The sequence below is a fragment of the Psittacula echo genome, assembly GCF_963264785.1.
Source record: "Psittacula echo genome assembly, chromosome: 7".
NCBI classification, from domain to species: Eukaryota; Metazoa; Chordata; class Aves; order Psittaciformes; family Psittacidae; genus Psittacula; species Psittacula echo.
The window spans coordinates 22,679,849-22,705,396 of record NC_137740.1 but is presented as its reverse complement, the minus strand read 5'-3'; the positions used below and the strand labels follow the sequence as shown (position 1 = coordinate 22,705,396).

At 41.7% G+C, this 25,548-nt stretch overlaps 1 protein-coding gene across 3 annotated transcripts in view; it reads right to left on the bottom strand.

Annotated features, from left to right (window-relative positions):
• ACBD6 (acyl-CoA binding domain containing 6) overlaps window positions 1-25,548 on the bottom strand; it is an 88,685-nt gene that overhangs the window by 19,578 nt on the left and 43,559 nt on the right. Inside the window, exon 7 of one of the 3 annotated variants that reach the window (XM_080624280.1) lies at window positions 23,712-23,819. The exons of the other annotated variants lie outside the window; for them this stretch is intronic. Coding sequence (XP_080480406.1) covers window positions 23,730-23,819 — 90 coding nt within the window. The 3' untranslated portion in view covers window positions 23,712-23,729. Of the gene's footprint in view, window positions 1-23,711; window positions 23,820-25,548 lie in introns of those variants that run through there. 3 annotated transcript variants of the gene reach the window in all.

The window sequence follows — 25,548 nt, the reverse complement described above, 5'->3', positions numbered from 1 at the left end:
AAACCCCAACCATTCTGCACCTCAAGTTTCCCCACCTGTAGGGGGTGAGGTGCTGACACAGGCTGTTCAGAGAAGCTGTGGCTCTCCCCATCCCTGGCAGTGTTCAAGGCCAGATTGGACAGGGCTTTGAGCAACCTGGTCTAGTAAAGGTGTGTCCCTGCCTGTGGGGTTGGAACTAGATGAGCTTTAGTGGTACTAAAGTGGTACCTTCCAGCCCAAGCTTTCCTATAACTCTATGATCTGAATAAACCTGAAGCCGTTTAGGGTATGCTGTACAACTTCAGGAAAAGAAGAACCAAACACAACGGGAAGCTGGCAGAGAAAACACAGTCCAGAAAAAGATCAATATTTTAAAAGCTCACTTTTAGTGATGGAGGGGGAAAAAAACATTTGCAACCTTTAAGCATTTTTAAAGACTTGTTCACAATGTTCAGAAGTTCCTGCCTTTTATTTTTCTTAAGATTAGGAAAAGCCATGAAAATCTAACCTGGCAAAACCTAATCTCACAGGAGATCTTTGAAAGCCTTGGCAATAGGAGTGAAAGTGCTGTCTATCACTCACTGAAGGCAGTGTAGGAGGAATGCCCTAAAAAAGCATTTTAAACTCAAATGCCAGGCAAACATTAACAGCAAATAAAACCACAAATTTACACGCTCTCAAATGAAAAATCATTCTGCTAAATGAGATTTCTTCTCTCTGAAATACGTATTTTTATGAGCTCCTAAATATATGCTAAAAAAAATCAACAGATAAAAACTAAGACTTCTGTCTTTAAAGAAGATTAATTCTCCCCTTTTTCAATAAACAAACAGTTCCAAAGTTTTCTTCGTCTATTGTAAAAGAATGATAATGGTGAATAGATCAACATCCTCCTCACTCATTTCCATCTCTAACAGTGATCTAAAAGATTTCTTGCTGCTGAAGGAGTCCTGATCAAACCTGGAAACATCTCTTCAGTTTTCACTAGGACAGCTCTAAACAAAATACTAATTGCCACAAAAAAGATACAGTTGCTATTCTCACTTTCTACCCCAGCTTGACTAGGGCAGGGATAAGAAAGCTTTTAAAGAGATGTCACACAGACTGTCCCTGTCGACAGGATTGTTCCTGAAGGTGCATGAGAACTCACCCATAGACACCAGCTCTAGGGATGGGCTAGCATCAGCACTTTCTCAACTGACGAATAAATCACACCAGCGAATATATTTGTAGTTACCAATGAGGCCTGGAGCTTTAAACAGAGATTGAGAGCACCAGGTTCACTGCAGATTTAAACTAGTAGAAATCACATCTATGTGTCTATTAACAGGGAACACCTGCGGGACTTGCTAATGTTAACTGCTTTGTGATGCAGCTACCAACGATGTGTGAATGGAAAGGGAAACCTCTCAGCCATTTCTGTTGTAGCCCTCCTCAAAATAATGTGAAGGCTGCTAGCTGTATTAAATATGGATATTCAAATATTGACTGCTTTTAGAAAAGCTCCTCCAGAAAGCTGTCCATCTATTCAGGCTAACTTACCCTACTGCACCTCCTGGTCAAATCACAAAGCCATTCAGCACTTAAAGCAGAATGGAGATGACAACTCAAGAGGTTCAAGTTTGTACTGAACACAGCAGCCCTATGTGCCTAAATCTACCAAGAGCATACAAAGTTTATGCAAATAAAGCGCTTCTGTGGGCTGCATCAATGTCTGATGCCTAATGAAGACTGAATTTGGAAATGCAAATGCACTGATTACTGTATTTCTCTGGGCTGATACAGGCAGCAAGGTAAGGAATAGTTCTGTGAATATTTGTGGTCAAAGTGTTGGTGTTTGGTTGGTTGTTTTTGGTTTGTTGTTTTTTGTTTTGTTTTTTTTTTTTTTTTTTTTTTTTTTCCCCAGAATACTCAGTTATGGGAGATGCTTCCTAAGGAAAATAGGTGAATATGGACTTTGACCATCCTTCCCCTTCAGGAAACTCTTTCTGCTGTAAGCAGGACTTCTAGCTTAAAACACTCCTTTTGCTATCGTATTGCTTGTTCTGCCAAACCTAACCCCTGTCTCTGTGACCCTGTGAAGGAAGAAGTCCCAAAGTCCCCACGCTTTTATGCAGTTGTAGCTGTCATCAGAGCAACTGTGCAACAGCATAAAATTCAAAGATAGATAGCCTCACTTGGTGGCTTTTCACACCTTGAGAGCTCAGGAGACAATACCCTTCTCCAAGAAGAGGCATAGTACTATAGAGCGAATGGTACATATTAATTTCTAAAAGAGGATTTTAATCATGCAACGTCCTCTGCAGTCGCGCAGAATTTAATCTCATTGCTGACAGTGGGTGATGGGGGAGCATGTTAAGTGGAAAAGTTGTATTCAAGACCTTCTTGCAGATATGTGCTACAAGCAGTCCCTTGGGATGAAGAAAATGACCCAAACTGGTCTCTTGCTGCTGCCCACCCCAGTGCAGGGCCCTGACATATCCTAGCCACTCGCACAGTAGAAATGCAGGCACATTCCCAAAGTTCTGCACAAGGTTCAAGTACATGTATTAATACAGTTAGCATTTATCAAGGCTTACTTTACAAATATTGATTTATTAATATAGGCAAGACCCGGGGATATATGCACATCATATTCCCATGTTAGTCACAGAAACCGAGACATGCAAAAAAACCCACTGTCTGACTTACTCAAGGTCAAACAAGGAACATAGTCCACAGCCAGGATTAGTTTCAGGATGCTGAGCTCCCAGCACTATACTGTGACTATTAGGACACGCTGTCCTTTTCCACACTAAGTCTTCCCTTTTCTTGTAAGATCTGTCTTTACCTAAGCCTATATTCTGCCTTCATTTAGTAATATGAAAAGAAAAAATAACGAGGAACCAAAAGTTGAACACCACAAGCTGTGCCCTGAGACTCTCCCAGCTGCAAAGGAGACCCACAACTGGCTTAGCATGCTGGCACATGTCTTCTGATGGTTATCTTCAGTTTTCTTCCACTTTTACTGAGGACTGCTTGCTGGCAGCTTTACAAGTCTTGGTCAATTAAACAATTAAGTGCCGAAGACAAAAATCCAAACGGAATTAATATAATTTTTACACCAGTTTTAATGGGACCTTAAAGCTTATATGAAAAGTTGTATGGAATTGTGAAATAACTCTGTTTTAGAAGCTTCTATGAAACCAAAGTAACGTTAGTTGCAGTCACAACCTAGGAGGGACGAAATTCAATGTAGGGCTTTATTCCTGTTAAAATAAAAAATATTTCCCTAATATCTGAAGTTAGGGCAACTTAAGCAATAGCTTAGTAGAATACAATTCCATACATCGTTATAGTTAAATGAAAAATGATGCACATTTTCAAGAAGCACACATCTGAGGCCTACTGTTGTTAGGAAGGCAAACTACTCGGCAGGTAAGTCACTCTAAACTCCTGTAACCATTCTTCTGAGGCATTAGGCCAGCTTTGGTCTACTAATGGATAAAAATTAAGTATGAGACAACAGATCTACTAGCTTTAAAATCCTGAGGAATTGAAAGAATGACCATATGCTTTTGTACATGATAGCCATGTCTGTAGCATGGGAGCACTGCAGGAAAGTATCTGAGTGACAGCTACACACAAGGTCTGAAGGAATAGCTTTTAGAAGATATGAAATTCAAAGCATACTGCAGAACCCTGCAGGAAAACCATGACAATGATTACGCACGTTTCTGTATGTCACTGAACACACGGTATGTTCTTTCCACTCTTGGTTTGCCTGGAACATGGGAAATGTGCTGCTGAGGCAGCCATAGTCAAAGCCCAGAGTCTCAGGGTAGACAACATACAACATGCGAAAAGAGGATAAAACTTTATGAATAAGAACTGAATGCTTAAAGACAGAATTAAAGCCTATGTTTGGTCCTCATCTTTCTCTAGTTGCTCTTTCATTTTGCTCCTAAAATCCTTGATTTTTTGTCGACAGAATTTGAGCAGGAAAGTTGACCACCTGAATGTGCCAGGCATCTCCTTTAAATAGTGTGTTATTCATAAAAACAAAGAAAATGCTGTTTATTTTTTCCCCTTCCAAAACCAAACCCATCCTATTTATGATGAGATTTTCTTTTTCAGAAGTGTTTGAAAAATTCCTTGTAAGGATTTTTTTTCTTTTTTTTTTAATTAAATTCTAATTTCCATTCAATATACTCAGGCACAAGAGATATAATCTAACTGAGAACTAAAGACCTAACAGAGAAGAATTTTTCATTTGCTGTTTTCCAGCCTGATTTGAATGTAAAGATTAAGAATGCGAATAAACTAGACTAAACTACATAATTAAGTAAACATTGAAAGACAGTGCCTATCTGATTAGCAAAAAGAACTAAATTTACTATAAAGGCTATACTTAGTTGCAAATGAACATATTTTTAATGGCTACTAACCGATGAAAATCAACCTTTCCTTAGAAAAATAACCAAGAACTAGATTTAAATTGATTATTAAATCAATTAAATCAATCCAACCTGTCAGAATCTCTCTTGTTAGAGTCACTGTTAGATACAAAGCTGCTGCCTATATAGCATGCCCACACAGGCAAAACCCTCCATGATGCAGTGCCAAAGGTATAGTGAAAGCACAGCACCTTCACAGCACATCCACCCAAAGTTATGCCAGATGCTGCCGAGCCCTAATGTGTGCACAGACCTCACCCAAACTGAGTGCATCCTTTAACAGATGGAACCCATTAATGTGTTGTATTTTCTTGTATTAACCAACCAAATGTAAAAAAGTGAGTTCCTGTAACAGCCTGACCCATTTTGAGTGTCCAGTGAACCCAAACTGATTTTCATTTCTTAGGGAAAAAAAAAAAAAAAAAAGTGCTTAAAAATAAAGCAACCAGTTGCAGCATTGTGGGATTAGTTGGATGAATCCTTCAGCAGATATAATCAGCTTAATGGCAACAAAGATCACAGTGCAGTTAGTGCAGCTGTAACACAGAAGCGTTTCACTGAAGGGGAAGGTTTGCATGGGGCTGGAACAGTCCCTTTTATTTCCAGCTTTTTTCCTTTCTCTCTCTGTGCAGTCAACATGCCCATCAGCTCCATTAGCATGAAAGAATTAAGGAGGGAAATGGGTAGGGTGGAGCAATTTACGTCTGTGGGTCAGCATACTTACATAGCATCATATAATTCAATTAAATGGACAAATAAAGTGGTACTAGTTGTTTTCCAAACTCAGGTTAATTTTAACTTAATTCCCATGCTGCTGTGGGCTAAAGGGCTGCCTGCTGTCTGAGGCTGCCTGATACACAGCTAAATGATCAGCTATCTATTATAGAAAAGAATGCTGTAGAAGTCCTGCTGCTCTTCTCTTAGGATACTCTTCAGAGTATCTTTACTCTGAGGATGTTCCTCTTACCCTCACCTTCTGACAAAAAAAAAAAGAAAGACTAAAAGTATAGACTTGATTCCCCTAATTACATCTCTGTTTTCACCATCAAGTCCTTTGCTTTAGATCATACCTTTCCACACTGTTACATTGCAAAAAAACCACAATAGAACATAATAGATGTAAGGAGATTTTAGCCTGCCCTGTTAAGAAATTAAGAAACACTGTTTTCTAGTGTTTCTTAATTCAAGATTTTTATCATCAAATCCAGTGATCTACCTCTCAGATACAGTGTTAACATACACAAAAATAAGCACATAAATCCTCATCTATTTATTACTAACTGTTCTGTTTCTGGATTTTGCTTCCTCCAGGAAAACTCCCCTGTGATACAGGTGAATTGCACTAATGACTGAAAACAACTGAGGATAAAAACCATAAGACCCGCAAATCTGGTCTCTGGAGGAAACTGGTGGATAGATGTGGCAAAAGTACGAACACCTTGGAAACAAGCCATTTTCTGTAGAGTTTGCTAAGGTCTTGTGCTCTCCGAGCTGGTAAAACTCCAAAATTCCAAAGTTGTATTTTGGAGTAAGAGCTCTGAAGGAGAATTAATTCCTATTTGCAGAATAAAGACTGTTTTCAGTATCACAATGTTTTGAAGCCTTTAAACTATACAAGTGCTTAAAGATCCACAGCACTTTCCATAAATAATACAAGTCTGTCTGGTATTCCTCAGCCCAAACTTCCCTTTGCTTTCTTCAAAACGTCAGTTCAACACCCCACTGTCATTCTCTCCAGAACAAATACTTGCATTTCAGCAGTTCTGCATGGATATAATTTGTAAAGTGCTAGGCAAATAAGCATACTCTGAAATGGGAAATGTTATTGACGGACTACCTGGCACTAGGCTTTCAAACCCACCAGGAACATCAGGAGGACAGATTTGCACATGTCAAGTCCATCACCCTTAGGAGGCTTTCAAAGTTTTGCTTTTTGTGACTTTACAAAATGCATCTCTGAAACCATTATACAAATTAGTTGGGGGGGGGGGGGTAGGAGGAGCAGTTAAGAACAGCAGTACACCCCTATGAGGACATTTAGAAGCATCTGGCTCAGAGATATTAAGAAAGGAAAGAAAAATTAATCATGCCGGCTGGGAAAAAAACTCCTGGCATCAGCACAGCCACCTTGTCATAAGGCAGATATTAATGATGTGAACCTCCAGGGAACACTCAGACATCTGAAAGATCCACTTGTTGGCTATCACAGATCAGGCAGGTTTAACTGATGCCTCTTTGAAACATGCTGAATCTTACACTAAAACATTGCTAAGGATTTATTTTTTCAGTGAAACAAACCCCTTAATGCTAAAGATCAGACATCTATTGCATTTCTTTCTTCTCAAAGAGAGTGCACAAGGGATGTCAATGCACCTTGGTGCTTATAATTATGTGAGATTTGCTACAGTAGAATGGAGCAATGCCCAGTAACTGAGTGCAAAAATATCAGATGCTGAAGCTGTGGATATCAGATAATTAGAATGTTAGGAAAAGGAAAACAAAAGGATTAATTCCTGGGGATACCTAGGCACCTCATTCCAACAGACATTGACAGCAGAAGGCCCAATTAGGCGTTAGCCACCTAACGTTTTGTAGACCTGTAGCTTAGCTGCTCAGTAGCTGTGAGGGACACACAAGAGAAACGGAGGTGAAAACTGGCTGTGTATTTTAGAAAGAGAAGAAGCAAAAAGGATCTTGCCGGAATGGAAGACAATGAGAAAAACCATGCCTTGCCAAGACACTGCAGCAATGGGGGTATGTCCTGATACCGCATCGCATCTCATTTCATCTCAAATATAACTCCTCAGGGTTAATGTAGGACATAAAGTTGGTGGCAGCAACAATAACTAGAATTTACAATTTCAAAAGAATTTATTTAGCCAACAAAACATGGCAAACCCCTCCTTTCTATCTACCTTGTTACTTCTCCAGAGCCACAGCAACCTTTCCTAACACATTGAAAGGAAACACAATAAAGGAATCACTAATCTGCTTGTACTTGGAGTGTTGCTAAATGCACACCAGACACTCCCAACATAATCTTACACGTATTTTCTGATCTCTTAGGCCATCTGTGACTAGCTACAATTCCAGATTCATGGGACCCACAGCTGACTCACTGATGTGTAGCACCAGCTATACAAACTAAGTGTCTCAAAGACCAAATGATGATTGAAAAGCCCCAAGCTGTTTATATGCTATATGATGATGCAGGAAACACTACCATGGGAGCCAACAAGCAGTTACATCAAACAACATGGGTTGTGGCTGGCAAATCTAGATGGACAATTCTCCTGTTAGAGAATGTTGCTCAGATATTCTTGGTTTAGAAACAGCAAACTCTTGCGCTTAAGTATAAGATGACATCCTGGAGCCCAGCACTGCACCAGATGTTTTCAGTAGCTGGACACAAGGTTGAAAGCATCATCCATTCAGAAATACAGTGCTACCGTCTGCTTAAATCAGAAACAATTTTGCAGCTGGATGACTATGTTTTTAAACCACCCAATCCCAGAAGGAAACACTTCCTGCACTGGGTACAGCTGTGATACATTCCAATGCAAATGAAGCAATTTTCTCTTTTTCTCTATGGAAAGTCTCCCATTTCTTCCCCATCACTGAATTTATCTCCCAAAGGACTTGATAAAATATAGCACTTGCAGGTTTTGTTTTTTTCAATTATCACAGAAAGGGACACATTCAGCCCTAAGATACACGGCAATAAAGTCCCATTGACTTAAGCAGGGAATTCAAGTGTTTATCCTTCATCAGAAGTCTTCAGTAATTGTAGTTTCTCGCTACTCGTGTGGTGAGGGACGGAAGCACTAGTTCCCTCCGAACTAGGGTCAAGACATAGAGCATTCACGGAATGCGGGTCAACAACAATTTATTGCGCAGTTACAATTCCTTATATATGTTGCCTAAGCGCCTCCCCAGAGTCAGCTGGTTCCTGTCCCTCCTGGCAACTTCCCGTCACATCACGTGATCTTCCGTGCGCCAATCCCTACAAGTAATGACACATTACCATCCCTTAAATCCTCACACTACTTCTGCCATGACTCTCTGTGTCACCACTGTCTGGCATTGCTTGGGGAAGTGAAGAGCCAAGAATACCATTTTTCTGCTGATCTCTGTTTTGTTCTCTTACTTCCATTCACTCAACCTTTCCATTTGTGCTACCTGTTAATACTGCAACTGATGCCAAGATGATCTCTTTGCTTGATTACTGACATTTCTACTAGCAACAAGAGACAAAATACGGTAGAAGAGCTGAGGGCAAAATTAAACCTGCCATTATCTATGTGCTAGTTTACCTGTGCCTTGCTTGGTGTATGGAAATGCACTGCAGTCAGTCACTAGCCACAGGCATCTAGGGAGAGAACTGGGCACAGCAGTGAAAATTTACAGTTTAGTAAATGTTTTAAAAGCTTGAAAAGATTTTCTTTTCTACTTACGCTGGGCTTTCCTTTCCCCAGGCAAAACAAAACATAACACTTTCTTTATGATTTTGTAGTTATTCTCACGTAAATTCAGAGAGCTGTTTCATATTATAACTTGCATGTGCGCAAGAGGAACACTTGAGCTGACAGGCAAAAAAGAAAACACCAATGACTTAAAACAGGTCTAAATGAATAGTTTATATCGTCTTTAATTTTAGACACTGCACATTTATAACCTGTCTTTACACTGTGGTTTATCCCAAGTGACTGGGCTCCCATGGCTTTAGCATGTTGTTTCTTACCAGCTGATGAGTGCAAACCGACCACATCTGAGCTTAACTTTTCCATCTGAGAAGTAAAATTAATGATTTAAAGTCCCCATAGCTTTGAGTTTTTCTGCTCCTGTGCAACATCCAGACTGAAACTGTCTTCAAGGTTTAAATTAACCTCTTTTACTATGCAATTAGGACTGGAAGTAAGGGTGTCTATGATCACTTCCCATCGTTCAGAAAACAAGCACTTGGTTATTATGCTATGAAAAATTGGTAATTTGCAATTGCTGAGCCATAACTTTACAAATCTCTTCTGAGTTTGACCACTGGAATTTAAAGTGCAATGCTCGATTTCATACCACTTCAGAAGCCAAATTACCATGTAATCTGTGAGCACCACTTGAAAATATCCTAACAATAGCAGCAGGAATAGGCCATTACAGAGAAGGTAACCAGGTGTCTTTTGCAGACCTGGCTTCTGACTCAGATTCCATTTGCACAGTCTGAGCGTGATTAAAACTTGAGGTTAAAAAAAAAAAAAAGAAAGAAAACAGTAAATTGGAATTTCCGGCACACAGGTAACCAGGCCTCTGCTGAGTCGAAGCATATGTCAGGGTTTCTCTGCAGCATATTCCAGCCTATTGCTTTCTGAAATACTTTGCTTGTCTTCCTTCTGTGTTGGAGAAAGTCAAACAGTCAGAACTCCCTCTTTACTGTATTGTTCATTAATCACTATCTTGCTTTTAAGGCCACACTGAAAGGGAGACATTTCTCATCTGATCACCAAGCCAGGGAAAGAAAACGCCTATAGATAGAGCTGGTGCTTTCCTCCTCTCTTTCAACATCTCACACACAGACAACGCTCATCTCTGTGCTCAGCCTCGCTGTAAGCAGCAGGGATGCATGGGATTTTCCCCAGTGTGAAGCAGAGAAGTTGCCTGCAGGTACAGCCATCTCCAGCCACTTGGCTCCATCTCTGTGCCACCCTTCCCCAACAGCTGACAGGGGCATATGCATCCATATGCCTCCAAAACAGTTCTGGGTAAGAATAACCTTTAGGCCATTCCCATTCCTTTCCTCTGCCTCACAAAACCACTGCTGGACGTACACTAGAGGAAGGAAATATCACAGGGGAAAAACCAAAATCAATTAAAAGAAATTTGCAAACCATTGTGTGAAAGAGCATCTCATTTAGAGCAGCCAGTTTTTATCTGTAGGGCGAGTAATTGCCGTACTATCACGGCACCAACATCATGCATCAGAGAAGGTGACAACATTTTTAGGGGCATTTATTGTATGCATACTAAATTCAAGACTGTACCCTGCAAATTAATTTTCAAGGGTGACATAAGTCAACTGGCTAGAGCTGTTATTGCTAATAGCTAGAAAAGACCCACTTAATCACTTTGCATTTTTATTTGTAGAAGATAAAGAAACATTTCTTTCACTAATAGTTTCATGCTTGTTTCATCTCATTTTATCTGGACTGCATGATCTGTTTAATTTTATTAGATCAGTTTTGTAAGGATCTTAAAACTACCATATTTTTATAATCTTGTTACATCCATAAGATAAAAAACAATTATTTGCCCCACCATTTCCCAAAGGAGAAACCAAGACAGAAAGAAATCAAGTGACTTGTCCAAGGTCACACTGGGATTCTGAAGCAAAAATGGAGAATTAGAAACCTGAACTCGAGTCTGAAAATAGCCAAAAAAGGAAATTTCCTCATCAAATCAACAGGGATTCTACAGACCTGGACATCTACCACTATGTTTTTAAATAACATACAGAACTGTGGATAACCCAGCTCTGAACAGGCAGATCCTGCTATTCCTCTCAGGTGAAAAACAACAAGCAGCTTCTCTCACTAATAAGTAAAACCAGCCTACCTGGAGACTGAAGTTTAGCAAAAGCACTTGAAAGTGTATCAATTGCAAGTTTTGAAAATTTCAAACAGCAGGTCTGCATCATCACAGCTGTGTCTCTATGAAGAGGAAAAATGTGGTAGTAATCATATTTTAAGTTTTTTCTCTTAAGCCTTACCAGAGCCACAATAGAATCATAGAATCATTGGAAAAGACCTCAAGATCATCTAGTTCCAACCCACGTGCCATGGGCAGGGACACCTCACACTAAACCATGCCACCCAAGCCTCTGCCCAACCTGGACTTGAACACCACCAGGGATGGAGCATTCACAGCTTCCCTGGGCAACCCATTCCAGTGCCTCACCACCCCTACAATAAAGAACTTCCGCCTTATATCCAATCTAAACTTCCCCTGTTTAAGTTTTAACCCGTTACCCCTTGTCCTATCACTACAGTCCCTGATGAAGAGTCCCTCCCCAGCATCCTTGTAGGCCCCCTTCAGATACTGGAAGGCTGCTATGAGGTCTCCACGCAGCCTACACTCCAGGCTGAACAGCCCCAACTTTCTCAGCCTGTCTTCATACGGGAGGTGTTCCAGTCCCCTGATCATCCTCATGGCCCTTCTCTGGACTTGTTCCAACAGTTCCATGTCCTTTTTATGTTGAGGACACCAGAACTGCACACAATACTCCAAGTGAGGTCTCAGGAGAGCAGAGTAGAGGGGCAGGATCACCTCCTTTGACCTGCTGGTCACTCTCCTCTTGATGCAGCCCAGGATACGGTTGGCTTTCTGGGCTGCGAGCACAAACTGCAGCCAGCTCATGTTCAGTTTCTCATTGACCAACACCCCGAAGTCCTTCTCCACAGGGCTGTTCTGAATCTCTTCTCTGCCCAACCTATAGCTGTGCCTGGGATTGCTCCGACCCAGGTGTAGGATCTTGCACTTGGCATGGTTAAACTTCATAAGGTTGGCATCAGCCCACCTCACAAGTGTGTCGAGGTCCCTCTGGATGGCATCCCTTCCCTCCGGCGTATCAGCCGAACCACACAGCTTGGTGTCATCGGCAAACTTGCTGAGGGCGCACTCAATCCCACTGTCCATGTCACCAACAAAGATGTTGAACAAGACCGGTCCCAACACCGATCCCTGAGGGACACCACTCGTTAGTGGTTTCCAGCCGGACATTGAGTCATTGACCACAACTCTTTGCGGGTGGCCACCCAGCCAGTTCTTTATCCACTGAGTGGTCCACCCATCAAATTGATGTCTCTCCAATTTAGAGACAAGGATGTTGTGTGGGACTGTGTCGAAGACTTTGCACAAGTCCAGGTAGATGACATCAACTGCTCTACCCCTGTCCATCAGTTCCACAGCCCCATCATAGAAGGCCACCAAATTGGTCAGGCAGGATTTCCCCTTAGTGAAGCCATGCTGGCTGTCACCAACCACCTCCTTGTTTTTCATGTGCCTTAGCATGCCTTCCAGGAGAATCTGCTCCAAGATTTTGCCAGGCACAGAGGTGAGACTGGTCTGTAATTCCCTGAGTCATCCATTTTTCCCTTCTTAAAAATGGGGGTTATATTTCCCTTTTTCCAGTCATCAGGAACTTCACCTGACTGCCATGATTTTTCAAATATGATGGACAGTGGCTTAGCAATTTTATTTACCAGCTCCTTCAGGACCCGCAGACGGATTGCACCAGGTCCCATGGACTTGTGTACGTTCAGGTTCTTAAGATGGTCAAGCTAAAGGGAAATATCCATCTCAAAGTTCCGTACATTTGAGACATGTTGCTCACAACATATTACTGTTAAGTGATGAGTTGTTCAGCACTGTGGCACATCTGGATTTTTCTGTTAAGTTTTTATATGCATGCTAAATAAATTACTTAATTGTCCTCTCCCTCTGATAATGGAAAACAACAGTTGTCAATGCAGTTTTGTTTGCAACTGTGTTTAACAGCCTCAGCGACTTCATTTTGCTCCTGTCCCAGCTGGGCAGGAATGAAGCAGGAGTGCACAAACAATGCAACAGAAGCCTGCAGAATGAATCCATCAACTTAAGGGAAGGAGGTTGAGGTTGTGCTGGGAATGGGACATGAATGAGGAAAGTAAAGTAGTATGTAGTAATAGCAGAACTGCTGCCTTGTTAACTACATTCTGTCCATGTGAAGCAAATGTCCTCCAGTGGAAAACAAGAGGTGTTTTTCAAAGACAGTTTCAAAAGGGTGTGAGAGTACAGCAACTATTTATACACAGGCAAATATCAACAGCTGCTTATTAGATTAAAACCTGAAAGCTGACCTGACAAGGTGTTTGACCTAGACCTCTAAACTTGAACAGGGGAGCCAAAGAGATCTGAACATTTTTGACAAGACGGACATTAACAGAAGCTTTAGACTTATGCAGTGTTAATGAGAAGAGCAGGTGCATCAAACTAAGTCACTGGCTGCGTCCAAGCTACGGTTTCCATCTCTCTCCCAAGCTGTGTTGAAGTACATTGGCAGAACAACATCCATCAGGCATGTATCAAATGCTGACTACAGCAGTATTTGTCCTCTGCAAAGATGATACCAGCAGAACAGTCAGATCTGCATAAACATTGCATTAATAACAGACTGGGTGAAGACTGCATTTTAATATTGAACTGCAGTTGAAGTACTGACTTATTTGAAAGTTCAGAGAAGCTTCATCAGTTGCTAGCATCGACAAATATTTCAGTACCTACTTCTAGCAGATGCTGTGCATACACTTTAATGCCACAAATCTCATGCTAGGACCTCTAGCTTCTTCCCCATCTTTGGAGTTAGGGGATCAGTGTTGTAGTCAACACCAAAAGTCATTCCATGGTCAGGTAAGGGCTTGGGAAACCAGCCATCGCTAGCACATACAACCCCCCCAAAACCAGAACATTTTGGAGGTCAGAGCAGAGACACCGACTGCTTTTCCAAAGAACAGGCAAGACCACATCTGCCTCTGCTGGCTTCTCTCACACTACAAATCTACTGTAATGATTATTTACACTTCCCTCTTCCAACCTTTCTCCCTCCTCTTATGTAAACATGCTATAAATACAGACTTGGCATAAAGCCCATCAATCTACTACTCAGTTTCCCCCTGTTCTAAAGGTCTTTCTCTGGACAAGCTATGATTTAGCTCCAAGTTCCTGTAAGCCTGAGCAACTTCTTCCAGCCTCCATCACCACTAATGTGACACATGCCCTTGTGATACTGGTGAGACACCCATACTGTGAGAAACCAAATTCAAATTTCATCATGACTCACATGGACTTCTTTATGGGTATTCTTCTGTGGCTCCCATGAGCCCTTTACAGGTTCTTCAGAGCTTTGGAGGAACACTGACAGAAGTCACCCTACACTGTACATGCCATCGGACTTTGCCCTGAACAAGACCAAGACCTCTGGCCAATGTCAGATAATCCGTCACTATAAGCTACTTGCATCCAAGCCAGATATTTATTGCTATTGATCTGCCTGGTCCCAGCGAAAGACTTTTGTTCTCCCAACCCGGGACTTTGACCTCAATTAAGTTATGAATTTCAATCCGATAGACTGCTCCACTTACCCTGCTGCTCTTCCTGACTGGATTAATTAGAATTAGCTAGGCTGGGAGTCACCCTGAGCGCCTCATGGATCGTGTTATTTTAATAATAAATAAAGAGACAGCAGCAGCATACAAGGAAGGATTTTGAAAGATTGTTCATCCAAGAGCATCATTCAGAACCTGCCAATACTAATTTCTCTGAGTTTGATTACCTCATTTACTTCTTTTTATTTCTATTCATTAATTGAGTTTTATCCCCCATTACTTCAGCTCCCCAAATGTGCCCTTCCTATAAAGGAACCAGACACACACTTTGCTGTTACAAAGTTTTATTACTGCAGCTCATCAAAAGTATAGTTAGCAGGAATGGAATAGTCATTAAGCATTTAATAATCTAATAGTGCTGAGGAAATATATATATAATAGGGGAGGGGGAAGGGAAAGGAAAAGAAAGGGACAAGGCAACCCTGTCTACTGCCATAAAACGTGCACTGAGGGCTCTTTATACAGATAGCTAATTGGCTGGTGGACAACACCAAGCGTCTTCAAGAAGGTAATATCTAACACTGGAGAAAATGCATATAGCCATCAGGGTGCTTTCTGACATCACAACAATGCCTTTGGAACAAGCCAAAAATGGGTTGAATACCAAAGACATTTGATTGGCAAGGGGAAGTTTCCGAACTAGTGAGTCGGGGCCTGATAGCTACATTATCCTTATTACTTCTCTTTCCCTATGAAAGCAATTACATACTTGAAGATGTCGGGTTGGCCAGGCCTGTACTGAAATGGATTGTCTCAGCCAGCCATGTCATAGACATACTACAGAGTTATTGACCCATAAATGAACACTTATTTGTCATGCTCATTTTAATGTTTAATTGGCTGGAACAGCAGAATCAGGTTTAGGTGATGGAAGTTTACCAATTCTTCCAACACTGATGCCCAGCTTGCAGACAGTCAGCTCCTAAGCTGAGAACAAATGTGGCAGACAACTTCAGTGCACTTTCCACCTCCTTGTAAGTTCATGCCATTATTTTGCGAGAAAACCTTCACAGGACAGGGTGATTTATTCCAACCAAGATGAGCCTTGTTCTAAGATGACAGAAGACCCATTACAACATGGGATATCTAAGCTGGGACAGGTCTGTTAGATAAACCAGAAGGTCACTCCAGGACAGGATTTACTTGTTTTGTTGCAAAAGAGAGCAATTGAGCAGTCTCTCTGTGAGAGACAGAGGGAGAATGGACCACCAAGACTCCTGCTATCCTTCAAACCAGCACGGATGCCTGTTCACATGGATTTCTAAAAGCCTTTTGATAAATTCTCTCACCAAAGGCTATTAAATGATACTGTCACAGAGAAACAGGAAAAGTCTTTGCATCCTTGATAACTGATTACAAAAGTAAAGATTGAATAGGAATAAACAACCAGCTTGCACAATTGCTGGTGATCACTGGAGTGTCTGAGGGATCTGGCAAGAGCCTGGGTTGTTCAACCCACAGACATGAACAGGGGAAGCAGGCCTGAGAGTGAAGCATCCAAGCCTGTTACGCCAAAAGCTGACTCTAAGGGGCTACAAAAGGATCTCAGAGTGACAGGGTGAAAAAAATGCAGATGAAATTCTGTGCTCATAAATGCCAAATAACGCACATGTGAAAAAACAATCTTTAGTCTAAATGCACAGCAATGGGCTCTGAACTATCTGAACTAGCTATTACCTCTGCAGGAACAGATCATGAGTTATTATACACAGCTTTATTATAACACCAGTTCAGTACTCAATGGTAGTTAATAAAAGGAAACAACAAGGAAGCATTTGGGTAGGGAAAAAAAAAAGAGAAAATAAGAAAACATCCTTACATTGCCTAATTAAACTTCATATTGCATTTACAGCTTGGGCACTAAGAGAAGTGCTACTCCCTTCATCCAAAGGAAATACAGAAGAAATTATTCAAAGAATGACAAGGAACAAAGTTACCAAATGGGTAAGCTTCCAAATAGGGTAGGATTAAATAGATTAAACTCCTCAGTCTGACAAAGAAGTGATCAAGAGGAATCAAGGAGGCCAATAAAGTCAAAAGCAGGACTGAGAAGGTAACTGGGGGAACAATTACTGTTTTTCATTACACAAGAATGATGGGCTCTCACATGAAATGATCGTGGCAAGTGCAAAGCAAATGCAGAGTTAAACTACAGAACTCCCGCTGGCATAAAAGGTTGGAAATCCGAAGAGAGATGAAAGAAATTTATCAAAGAAAAATTCAGAGCACAAAGATAATACCAGTGGTTCAGGAAGCCTCCAAGCCACAGACTCTGGGAAAATATATGAAATTCTCACTGTATGCTTACCCTACTCTGTCCCCTAAGCATTCACTCTTCTCTGCCACTGGAGACATGACACTGAGCTAGAAAGACTTCTGCACTGACAGGTATTCTCATGGATGCAGAATTAAGATGTACAAGTTGAGAAACAGGAACCTTCTAAATTAGCTTTGCCATTTCAGGTGGTGTTTTGCCACTTAAAATTCATGGAATCAAGAAACAGCTATGATCATAAAAAATCTTATCTAAAATCCAAACAAAATAAGCATAAAGAATTATTTCCCTGACATCTAAAGCGTTAGAACAATCTTATTTAGGAAAACTACCAAAAGTACTTTGAACCAAAGCCTGCAAATGCAAGATGCCCCAATGATGCACTCAGAACTGTTTTTTTTTTTTGTTGGGTTTTGTTGTGTGTGGGTTTTTTAGTTTTGTTTTTTAGAGCAAACTGGAAGAGACAACTGCTGACAACAGATGAATACAAAATTCCATTTGGAAAGTAAACCCAGAGTTGCTCAGATTGAAAAGTCCTCAAGGAGAATGTGAGTGGCAGAATTTAACTCCTTCAAAACAAGGAAAGGTTTTTCAAGAGACTGAATGGAAAAAAAAAAAATTAATAAAAGATGTTCTAGGAATCTAGGAACCAGGTCTCCTGAGCAACGAGTGGCTGATTGGCAGTTCCTCTGACAGGGAGAGGTGACACAAAGGCTATAGGAAATGAAGCAAGGCTAGAGACCATTCCTATGGTGATTAGAGATCATTCCAATGGTGATTCATTCACCTGAAAAACCAGCTCGACTGCTGGTGGTATCCTGCTTGCAAAGTTAACCAAACACCTTAATGAGGGGCTAAAGCATTTTCAACAATGACTTCACGAATTACAGGTGTTTTAGCACATGCTTATTTCAAAGAGACAAAGTGACATGGGGCCATCCCATGTCCTCACAGGGAGGCACTCAAGCTAAGGCTCTTTCCTGCCTCTGCAAAGACATATAAACACAGTAGGGAGTAAAACACCTGGTTCTTCTCTGCAGCAGAACATATGCAGCACCATGGTGCCATCTGCACTGACCTCAAAGCTCACTGCTGCTGGCCTCTGCGTACTTTGAGTATTGGCAGAGATTGCAGCCATTACACCACAAAATAGCTGTGCTGGTCAGGCATGGAAAGAGCACAAGGCTCCCTGATGCTGAGCTAAGACTATATGTCTACTGCCAAGCTGCATTCCCCCTGCACCAGCAGGGTCCACGGAAAGTGCATCCCTCTGCACAACACAGCCCTCAATACAAGGTGATGCCCACAAGCCATGCACTCTCACAGCAATCCACTAGCATGTGCTGCTGTCCTCAGTCCCCAGCTTTAAATCCTGTATTTTGATTACCCTGAAAGAAGCTTTAGATCTTGAGGGTACAGCAGCAAAGACCACTGCCTGTTTTTTCAGGACCAGCCCTCGGATTTTTCTTTTCAAACAGTTTTTGCATGTAGTGGTTGAAAGGACTGTGCACAGACCCTGAAATCACTCCTGGAACATCACAGAAGCCTGCGGTTGCTTTCTCAGCTGGTGAGCCTGCTTTGCAGGCAATGCTGCACACATACTGCCTGAGCAAGGGTGTCAACTGCTTTGCTGCACCAGCAATAAAGCAATGATTCATATGTCTACAGGGAGTAGAAGAAACAAAGACTGTACGTATCAAGCTGGAAGATGGGAAAAAACAATGCAAAAAAACCCTAGCCTGCACAAGCAGAAGCAAGTATCGTCTATACAACCTACAGTTTCTGTTGATGAGGCTTGAGGTGTCTTCAGAAGCTAGAGAGTAAACTGGGGATAAATCTCTGCATCTCTGAGCGTGTATTCAGAGCTACAAATATTTTGCAAATGTTTCTGCTGAAAGGGATTTTTCTCCTAGTAGGTAAAATCAGCATCTGCTGAGTGGTGACCATTTAACATTCAACCTGCTGCCAATCTACATTCCACAGAGAGACCCACAGGAAAGACATGGAGCTGTGCCACTTCTAATAACTGTGTGACTGGCACCATGTCAATGCTTTAATGTAGAAAGCTACCCTCTGTCACTAAGCAGATCTCTCCTTTCTTTTGGCTAATGGCTTTCACACCCATTGGCAACAATGTCAAGACTGAAGGGGTATGAGACTGCAGTCTTTTGAGATCTGCCTGGCAAAGCTGACTACAGAAGTACTGAGACAGGGACTGGAGGGAGTGGGTATAAGGAAAGAAGAAAACTATCATGGTTAATAATTCTGCTCTCATTGCTTTGCATTTCATCTTTGTTTAAACAGTGTTTCCATCTATTTGATGCTCTACATTCTTACTGCAGCAATGGTCAATTCAGCAGTACCTGCAACATCCTTTGCTTACTGTGAGCATAACCACGCCAAGCCCTCTGCAGCAATCATCAGATCCAGGACAGGATCCCTTCTGTCTTTATGAGCCAAGCTTTTAGCATATTTAGGGGAAAATTTATACCAGGGACATTAGCTGCAAGGGCACAAGGCTCAGGCATTTTCCTTTTTAATCTCAGCCAGGTTCAGAGAATGGTCATAATAGCAGAGTACTTTGACAGCTGGCATCCTACCTACAAGTGTGTTTTTGCTGATCAGCTTGAAGCAGAGGTGGTAGGCTGCATGGACACACACAACATATTCAGTGGGGAGGGGGAAAGCTGTGTGGATACAGCCTTGGAACTTTGGTCCTTGGTCAGAACAGTCAAGATGCCCACACTGCTACAATATCTCCCTATAGATACAGAAAAATGAGGGCATGACCTATATTTGGTGCAAGAGGCAGGGAAGGGATGTGTGTTTGCCGAGACCAGCTTAATTTTTAAATGTCTATGCAATGACTCCAACACAAGGCCCATGCAAAGACTGAGGCAGTTTGTATTCTTGCTGTGAAATCAAAATGAGCAATACTGAAAAAGGCAGGCAAGCAGCCCTGACTTTTCCTTGTTTTTTTTTTTTCCTTGCTTTTTATTCTATATAGACACAATCCTTTTAGAGTCACGCAGGAAAATAGAAAAAACATACAAATAAAACAAAACCAACAGATCACCAATCTTGGCAATCTTCAACATATCCATAATTTTGACTTCATTTTTAGCTAATGGTGGAAATTAGTCTTTGGATAGTTGATAAAAATCAACCTGTCTTTGTTGGGTTAGGACCATGATCTGTGGCCCAGCAACTACTTCCAGTACAATTGATTTTCCTTTTTGGCAACCAATAGGCCAGTCAATAATAATGTTGTTTGAGAAGGATTGAGTCATGAGGAAGATGAACCTTCCCTGCCATTTATTATGTTTGTATTGTCTTCATTTGAAAAGATTTTTTTTCTTTTTTTTTTTTTTCCCCTATGAGGATGTGAGTGAAAGTATTTCTAAGGGAACGGCTACTCCATGTCCCCATCTCCAGAAGCCCTCTGACTCACAAGTGTGTTAGCATGCAAATAGACAAGAGGAAAGTGGCTGTCTGCAAGCGATGTGCTGCAGGGGACTGGCAAAAAAGACAAGCTGGGGAGGCAACCACATTCTTCCTGCTACTATAGATGTCTTTTAGGAAAAAAAAGAAAAAATCCAGCTAACTCAAAATCACACACCAGAAAGGGTGACTTCTCTCAGCTGTGCAGCCTTGCATGAATTGGTACAAGATACAGATACATGAGCACCAAAAGCAACCAGGTCTTCTCTGCAGACAGCACAGACACTAGGTGCTTTTCACCGAAATTACTGGTGAATATTAATAAAATAAAAATAAAATAAATTAATTAAAATAAACCAAAATCTGCATATACTAGCAACAGATTTTCTAATCTGATGGGTTTCAGCTTTCCTTCTCAAGTTGCCTTGTCAAACCTCTGAGGGTCCATGGGTGACCCTTGAGAACTTGTTGACGAGCGGTTGAAAATCTCAGTACAGTGATCTGCACCTTTACTAGGAAAGTGAAAGGTCACCAAATAAAAACTGAAGATGAGTTATAGCTTTTTTCATCCTTGTCATAATTATAGCACAATTTTAGCTACACAGATTACTAGCATAGCACTGATAAGATGATTAACAGAACTGTACAATGATGTAGTTTAAAAATCAAAAACTAGTATCTAGATACAGTTTTAACTCAGCTGTTCTACTCCATAGGTATGTACAGAGGTCTCAATTATCTATCCTGTGTCAAGAGATACTGTTCCACTTAAAAATAACAGTATTTATTTGAAGACTTGTTCAAATGGCCAGACAGGCTTGAAAATCTTTTTCAAAGTGAACTGATTTGTGGCAATCACTCCAGGATAGTTCTGCATGTGCATGCATTCCCAAGGGCACATCATGAACACACAGATTATTATTTTGGAACAGAGTACCCACAAATGGAACAAGGTGCAGCCATAGCAAGTCCAGGAGGAGAGTTTATGGTCTTCTGTTTTGATGTTTATTTGTCCTTCTGTCTCTCACTGAATAATCACCATACTGTGATGCCCTTCATCTTTCTTAAAACAGCACTAATAATTTGTATACCTGCAATACTCCCTGCACAGGACAAGCAATCACATGGGACTTTTGCACCAGAGGACAAAATCTTCCTTTTCAAGCTGCCTTACTTGCCTAGCTCTTGCAGGAGAAGGTGACCAGACAGACCCTGCCCCAAGATCAATCTTCCACCTAACAGTGTGTAATCAGTACACTGTGCCTAAACTTCCCTTAAATACACTAAAGGAACCCCCTTGAAAGCTTGTTGAACATCCAGGAGCAGAGCAGAGTTCTGCTGTCTCCTCCACACTGGCACTTCACCACCAGATACAAATGAAGACAAATAAATTCTCCAACCAGGCCAGCTTGCTGTTCCTGGCACGGGAACACTGAGGATGCCATGGCACAGCTGCAGGGGAGCGCAAAGCTGGGATGGCAGTCCTGCACAACTTGCATCCAGTGCCTCCCCAGAAAACCTCCTTTCCAAGGCCAGAGAAAACACTGCAAGGAATATCTCTCCCTGTAGGGGAAAAAGGTTTTCCTTTGTTGCTCATCCTTTGTAAGTAAAGCTTATCCACGTCTTCATATATTTTAAAGCTAGAAATAGATATTACAATCATGTTGCTGAGCTGCTTCATAACTGGTATGAATATATTCCCCTTCCTTTTCAATTAGAAGCCTACATTTTAGGCAAACCATTCCAGTGGAAGGAGGCTGTTTTCAGACTGAGCCCCAAGCTCTGGGTACTTCCAGCAGAGCTCCAAAATACCGTATCACCACCCACTTTGAAATGGCCTCTGGCTCTGAAGATTTAGGTAATTCAATTACACAAATGCTCCTTTTTTCCACTTTTCAGCAAAGTAGAGCAGCCTGTTGCTTTTCTGTATCCCCTTGCCCATGGCAATCGCTTACCACCTCTTTTCAAATGTGCTATTAGAGTTAATTATGAACAACCAGAGAACTCAATGGCTGTAGCTTTTCAGTGACATTAGTGAACTACTCTTTTGAAACTGCAGCACCACTGTTTAAAATAAAAAGCACAGCTGCTGGACCACTGCAGTCCACATTGCAGTGCATGGTTATTCCCAGAATTAAAGGAGTTTCGAGCATGCTATATGAACGAGGAGAGCCAAGCAACATCTCCTCCTGCTCCCAAGCTGTCCGTTTACCAACAAAGAGCAGTAAGTTGACTCTTGCAGAGCCTCTTGATCCGGAGGTTGCTAGTACTTTGACAACGGACAGTACAAAGATAAATAAAGCAGCAAAAAGTGAATAAGGCACATCTACAGGCACAATGAACTGGTATGCTTTGCTCCAGGTGGCCTAGCAGAGCACCACCATCACAGTCTGCTTAGGGCAGCTAAATCCTTTAGCACATTCCAAGAGAGTCAAGATGGAAAAGCATTTATTAAAAAGGTAATGGAAGAGAACATAAATCTGTCGTGCTGTTTGACTAACTTTTAAGTAGCATACTAAAACCACAGGCAATTTAAAAAAAATAAACTGGTTTATAGCATTTTTCTCCCTCACTACCTGCTCATAACCAGCATAATCCCAAATTCATTCTTTATCTTTCACACTGCCTGCATGTAGGTACTGCTGCAAAATTGAACAAGACAGAAAAACACCTGAAGAGCTCAGCAGTGGGTAGAAATTGCAGAGGCTGCTTGTATGCCCTGGGCTCTGGCAGAGATGCTGCATGCAGCCTGTGAAGGTGTCCTGGGTTCAGCAGTGGCAGTCAGTTTTTTTTCTCCTTCTTAGTAGCTGTTGCAGCACTGTGTTTTTGACTTTTGGCCTGGGAAGAGCTGATAACACTGATGTTTAGGCTGACCAAGGACTTTGTGAGTCTCATGCTCTGCCAGGGAGGAGGAGGGGCCGGGAGGAAGCGGGGACAGGACACCTGACCCAAACTAGCCAAGGAGGTGTTCCATACCACAGCACGTCATGCCAGGGGATGTAACTGGGAGCTACCCGGGAAGGGCACGTCCCCTTTTCGGTCGGGCTGTCTTTTCCGGCGGGCGGTATCGTATTCTCTTCCCTTGTTATTTCTCTTGTCGTTGTTATTGTTGGTGGCAGCAGTGGTGATTTGTGTTATACCTTAGTTGCTGGACTGTCTTTATCTCAACCCGTGGGAGCTGCATTCTTTTGATTCTCCTCCCCGTCCCTCCAGAAGCGGAGGGAAGAAAGGTGGGGGGGGGGCAGTAGACTGCGTGGTTCTGATTTACAGCTTGGGCTTAAACCACGACAGAAGGGAACCTCTACCGAGAGCACATTGCTCTGAAGTAATAGTGCCACTGATTCAAGTCACCAGAGATTCTCTTACACTTAACCCACTGGTACTGTATAATAACAGGCACTGTGGTGTTTATGACCTGTTAAGAAGCCAGGCTTTTTCCCTCTCCCTTTTTCTTCTGGTTGCTCTTAAAATTCCTTCTGCTCTTGCTTTGGATGAGTTCTTACAGGGTAAAGGTCAAAATAAAAAAGAGAAATAAACATTAGGTCACAAAGTCTTGAAATGTTATTGCAATTTATATATGAGAATAAAAATGCGTCCGCTTTCTCTGGGAACATACCTACATGCAAACAGAGACCTTTCTAAAAATTCTCCTTTATTACCTTGGTGGGAGAAAAAAAATTAAAATCAAAGATTGATTTTCTTTTTATGGCTATTATTAACCTTTTGTTACTGGCCAAAAATCATCTGGTTAGAAAATGTGCAATAGATCAAAAAGAAAAAAAAGATAAGAATTTAACAGAAAATTAATACTCAGGGAAAACCAAAATGACTTTCCCTTCAGCCTTTTCTGCTACTAGTCAGACTTCACCTCCAAAGAAATGAGACAAGAGTCAAAGAGGGGTGACTTTTCAAACTGCTGCAGTGGTACAGCATCCCAAACAGAACTATTCCCCAGGCTGGCAGGGGAAAGGGGATTGGCAGGTGTCTGACCTGACTCCACCCAGATTTCAGTGCAAAGCTATTCCCACATGTATCTGACACATCGCTCACTTGCTCCAAGTGAAAGGCGACAAACTGGTCTCGACAGTGAGGCATGTAAAGCTCACCATTTGTACTGGCTCCACTGCCCCTCTTAAATGTAAGGGAAAACTCTCATAAAATCCATTAGAACTGAAATCACCCAACATCTAAGCATGAAGATATGGCTATCCCTAGCTACTATGAAGCCATGCTTCCTAATACAAGGCAAGAAAGACTTCTTTTTTTTTACAACAATTCCATACGTGCTAAATACCAGCACAGCTATTTCTAGCCTGTGAACCCTACAGGTCTGCTGACAAGTCTTCAGATTGCAACTGTGCATAAGGTTCACCTCTTACAGATTCCTGGAGCATTTATAGCAAGGCTGTGTAAGATCTCACTGGTAAGAGCTAGCAAATTTGTCAGCAGAGGTGTATCTATGTCCAAACTGGGCAGGAGAGCAAAGCCAATAAGTGCCATGCTGGTAAAGAGCAGTCAATCATAATTCAACAGAAATATGTTGGACAATTATTTCCAAACACAATCTCATTTACACAGGTCAACCCTTAACTACAACAAGCTGACAAAACTAGGAGCATTGACTCATGAGCATAGGCAGGCTCAAGCTGGCTGGCTGGAATGAACCACTTGCAAAGCACAAGGCAGTTCACAGCCTGGTCTATTAAGGTACCATAAAACTGCTTGTAGTTAAACTCAGACACATGGACTGCAAAGTGTAGTGGCTGAAAAGCTGCTTCACGTTAAGTCAAATTGTGCTAGAAACAGTGATCCCCAAGGGCGTGAGGTGGGTATGTGAGCATGGAAATGGTATAAGCTGTTTGACTTTGCCCTCAATCAGCACTGAGATCCTACTGTAGCTGTCATATGCCTACCACGTTGTGACATGAAGCATCACTTCCTCCCGTGGCATGCTCTGCCAAAACCAGGCACTTATTGCACGCTTTTCTGCTAGGCAAAGCGGTATTCTCTTTCCATTAGTTTACTAAGTTTTGCTGAGAGTGTAATGTTACAAAAAACACACTGGAAAATGCACTTTCTGTAGGAACCTATCAAACGCCTCGTGCACAGGAAATCCCTCTTGCCATCAGTACCACGAGTCACATTGGAAGCCACAGCCAAGGTGTTCAAACAATTTTACTCCAAGGAGAAGTTTCATCAGGAATGGAAAAAGGGCCCTTATTACTAC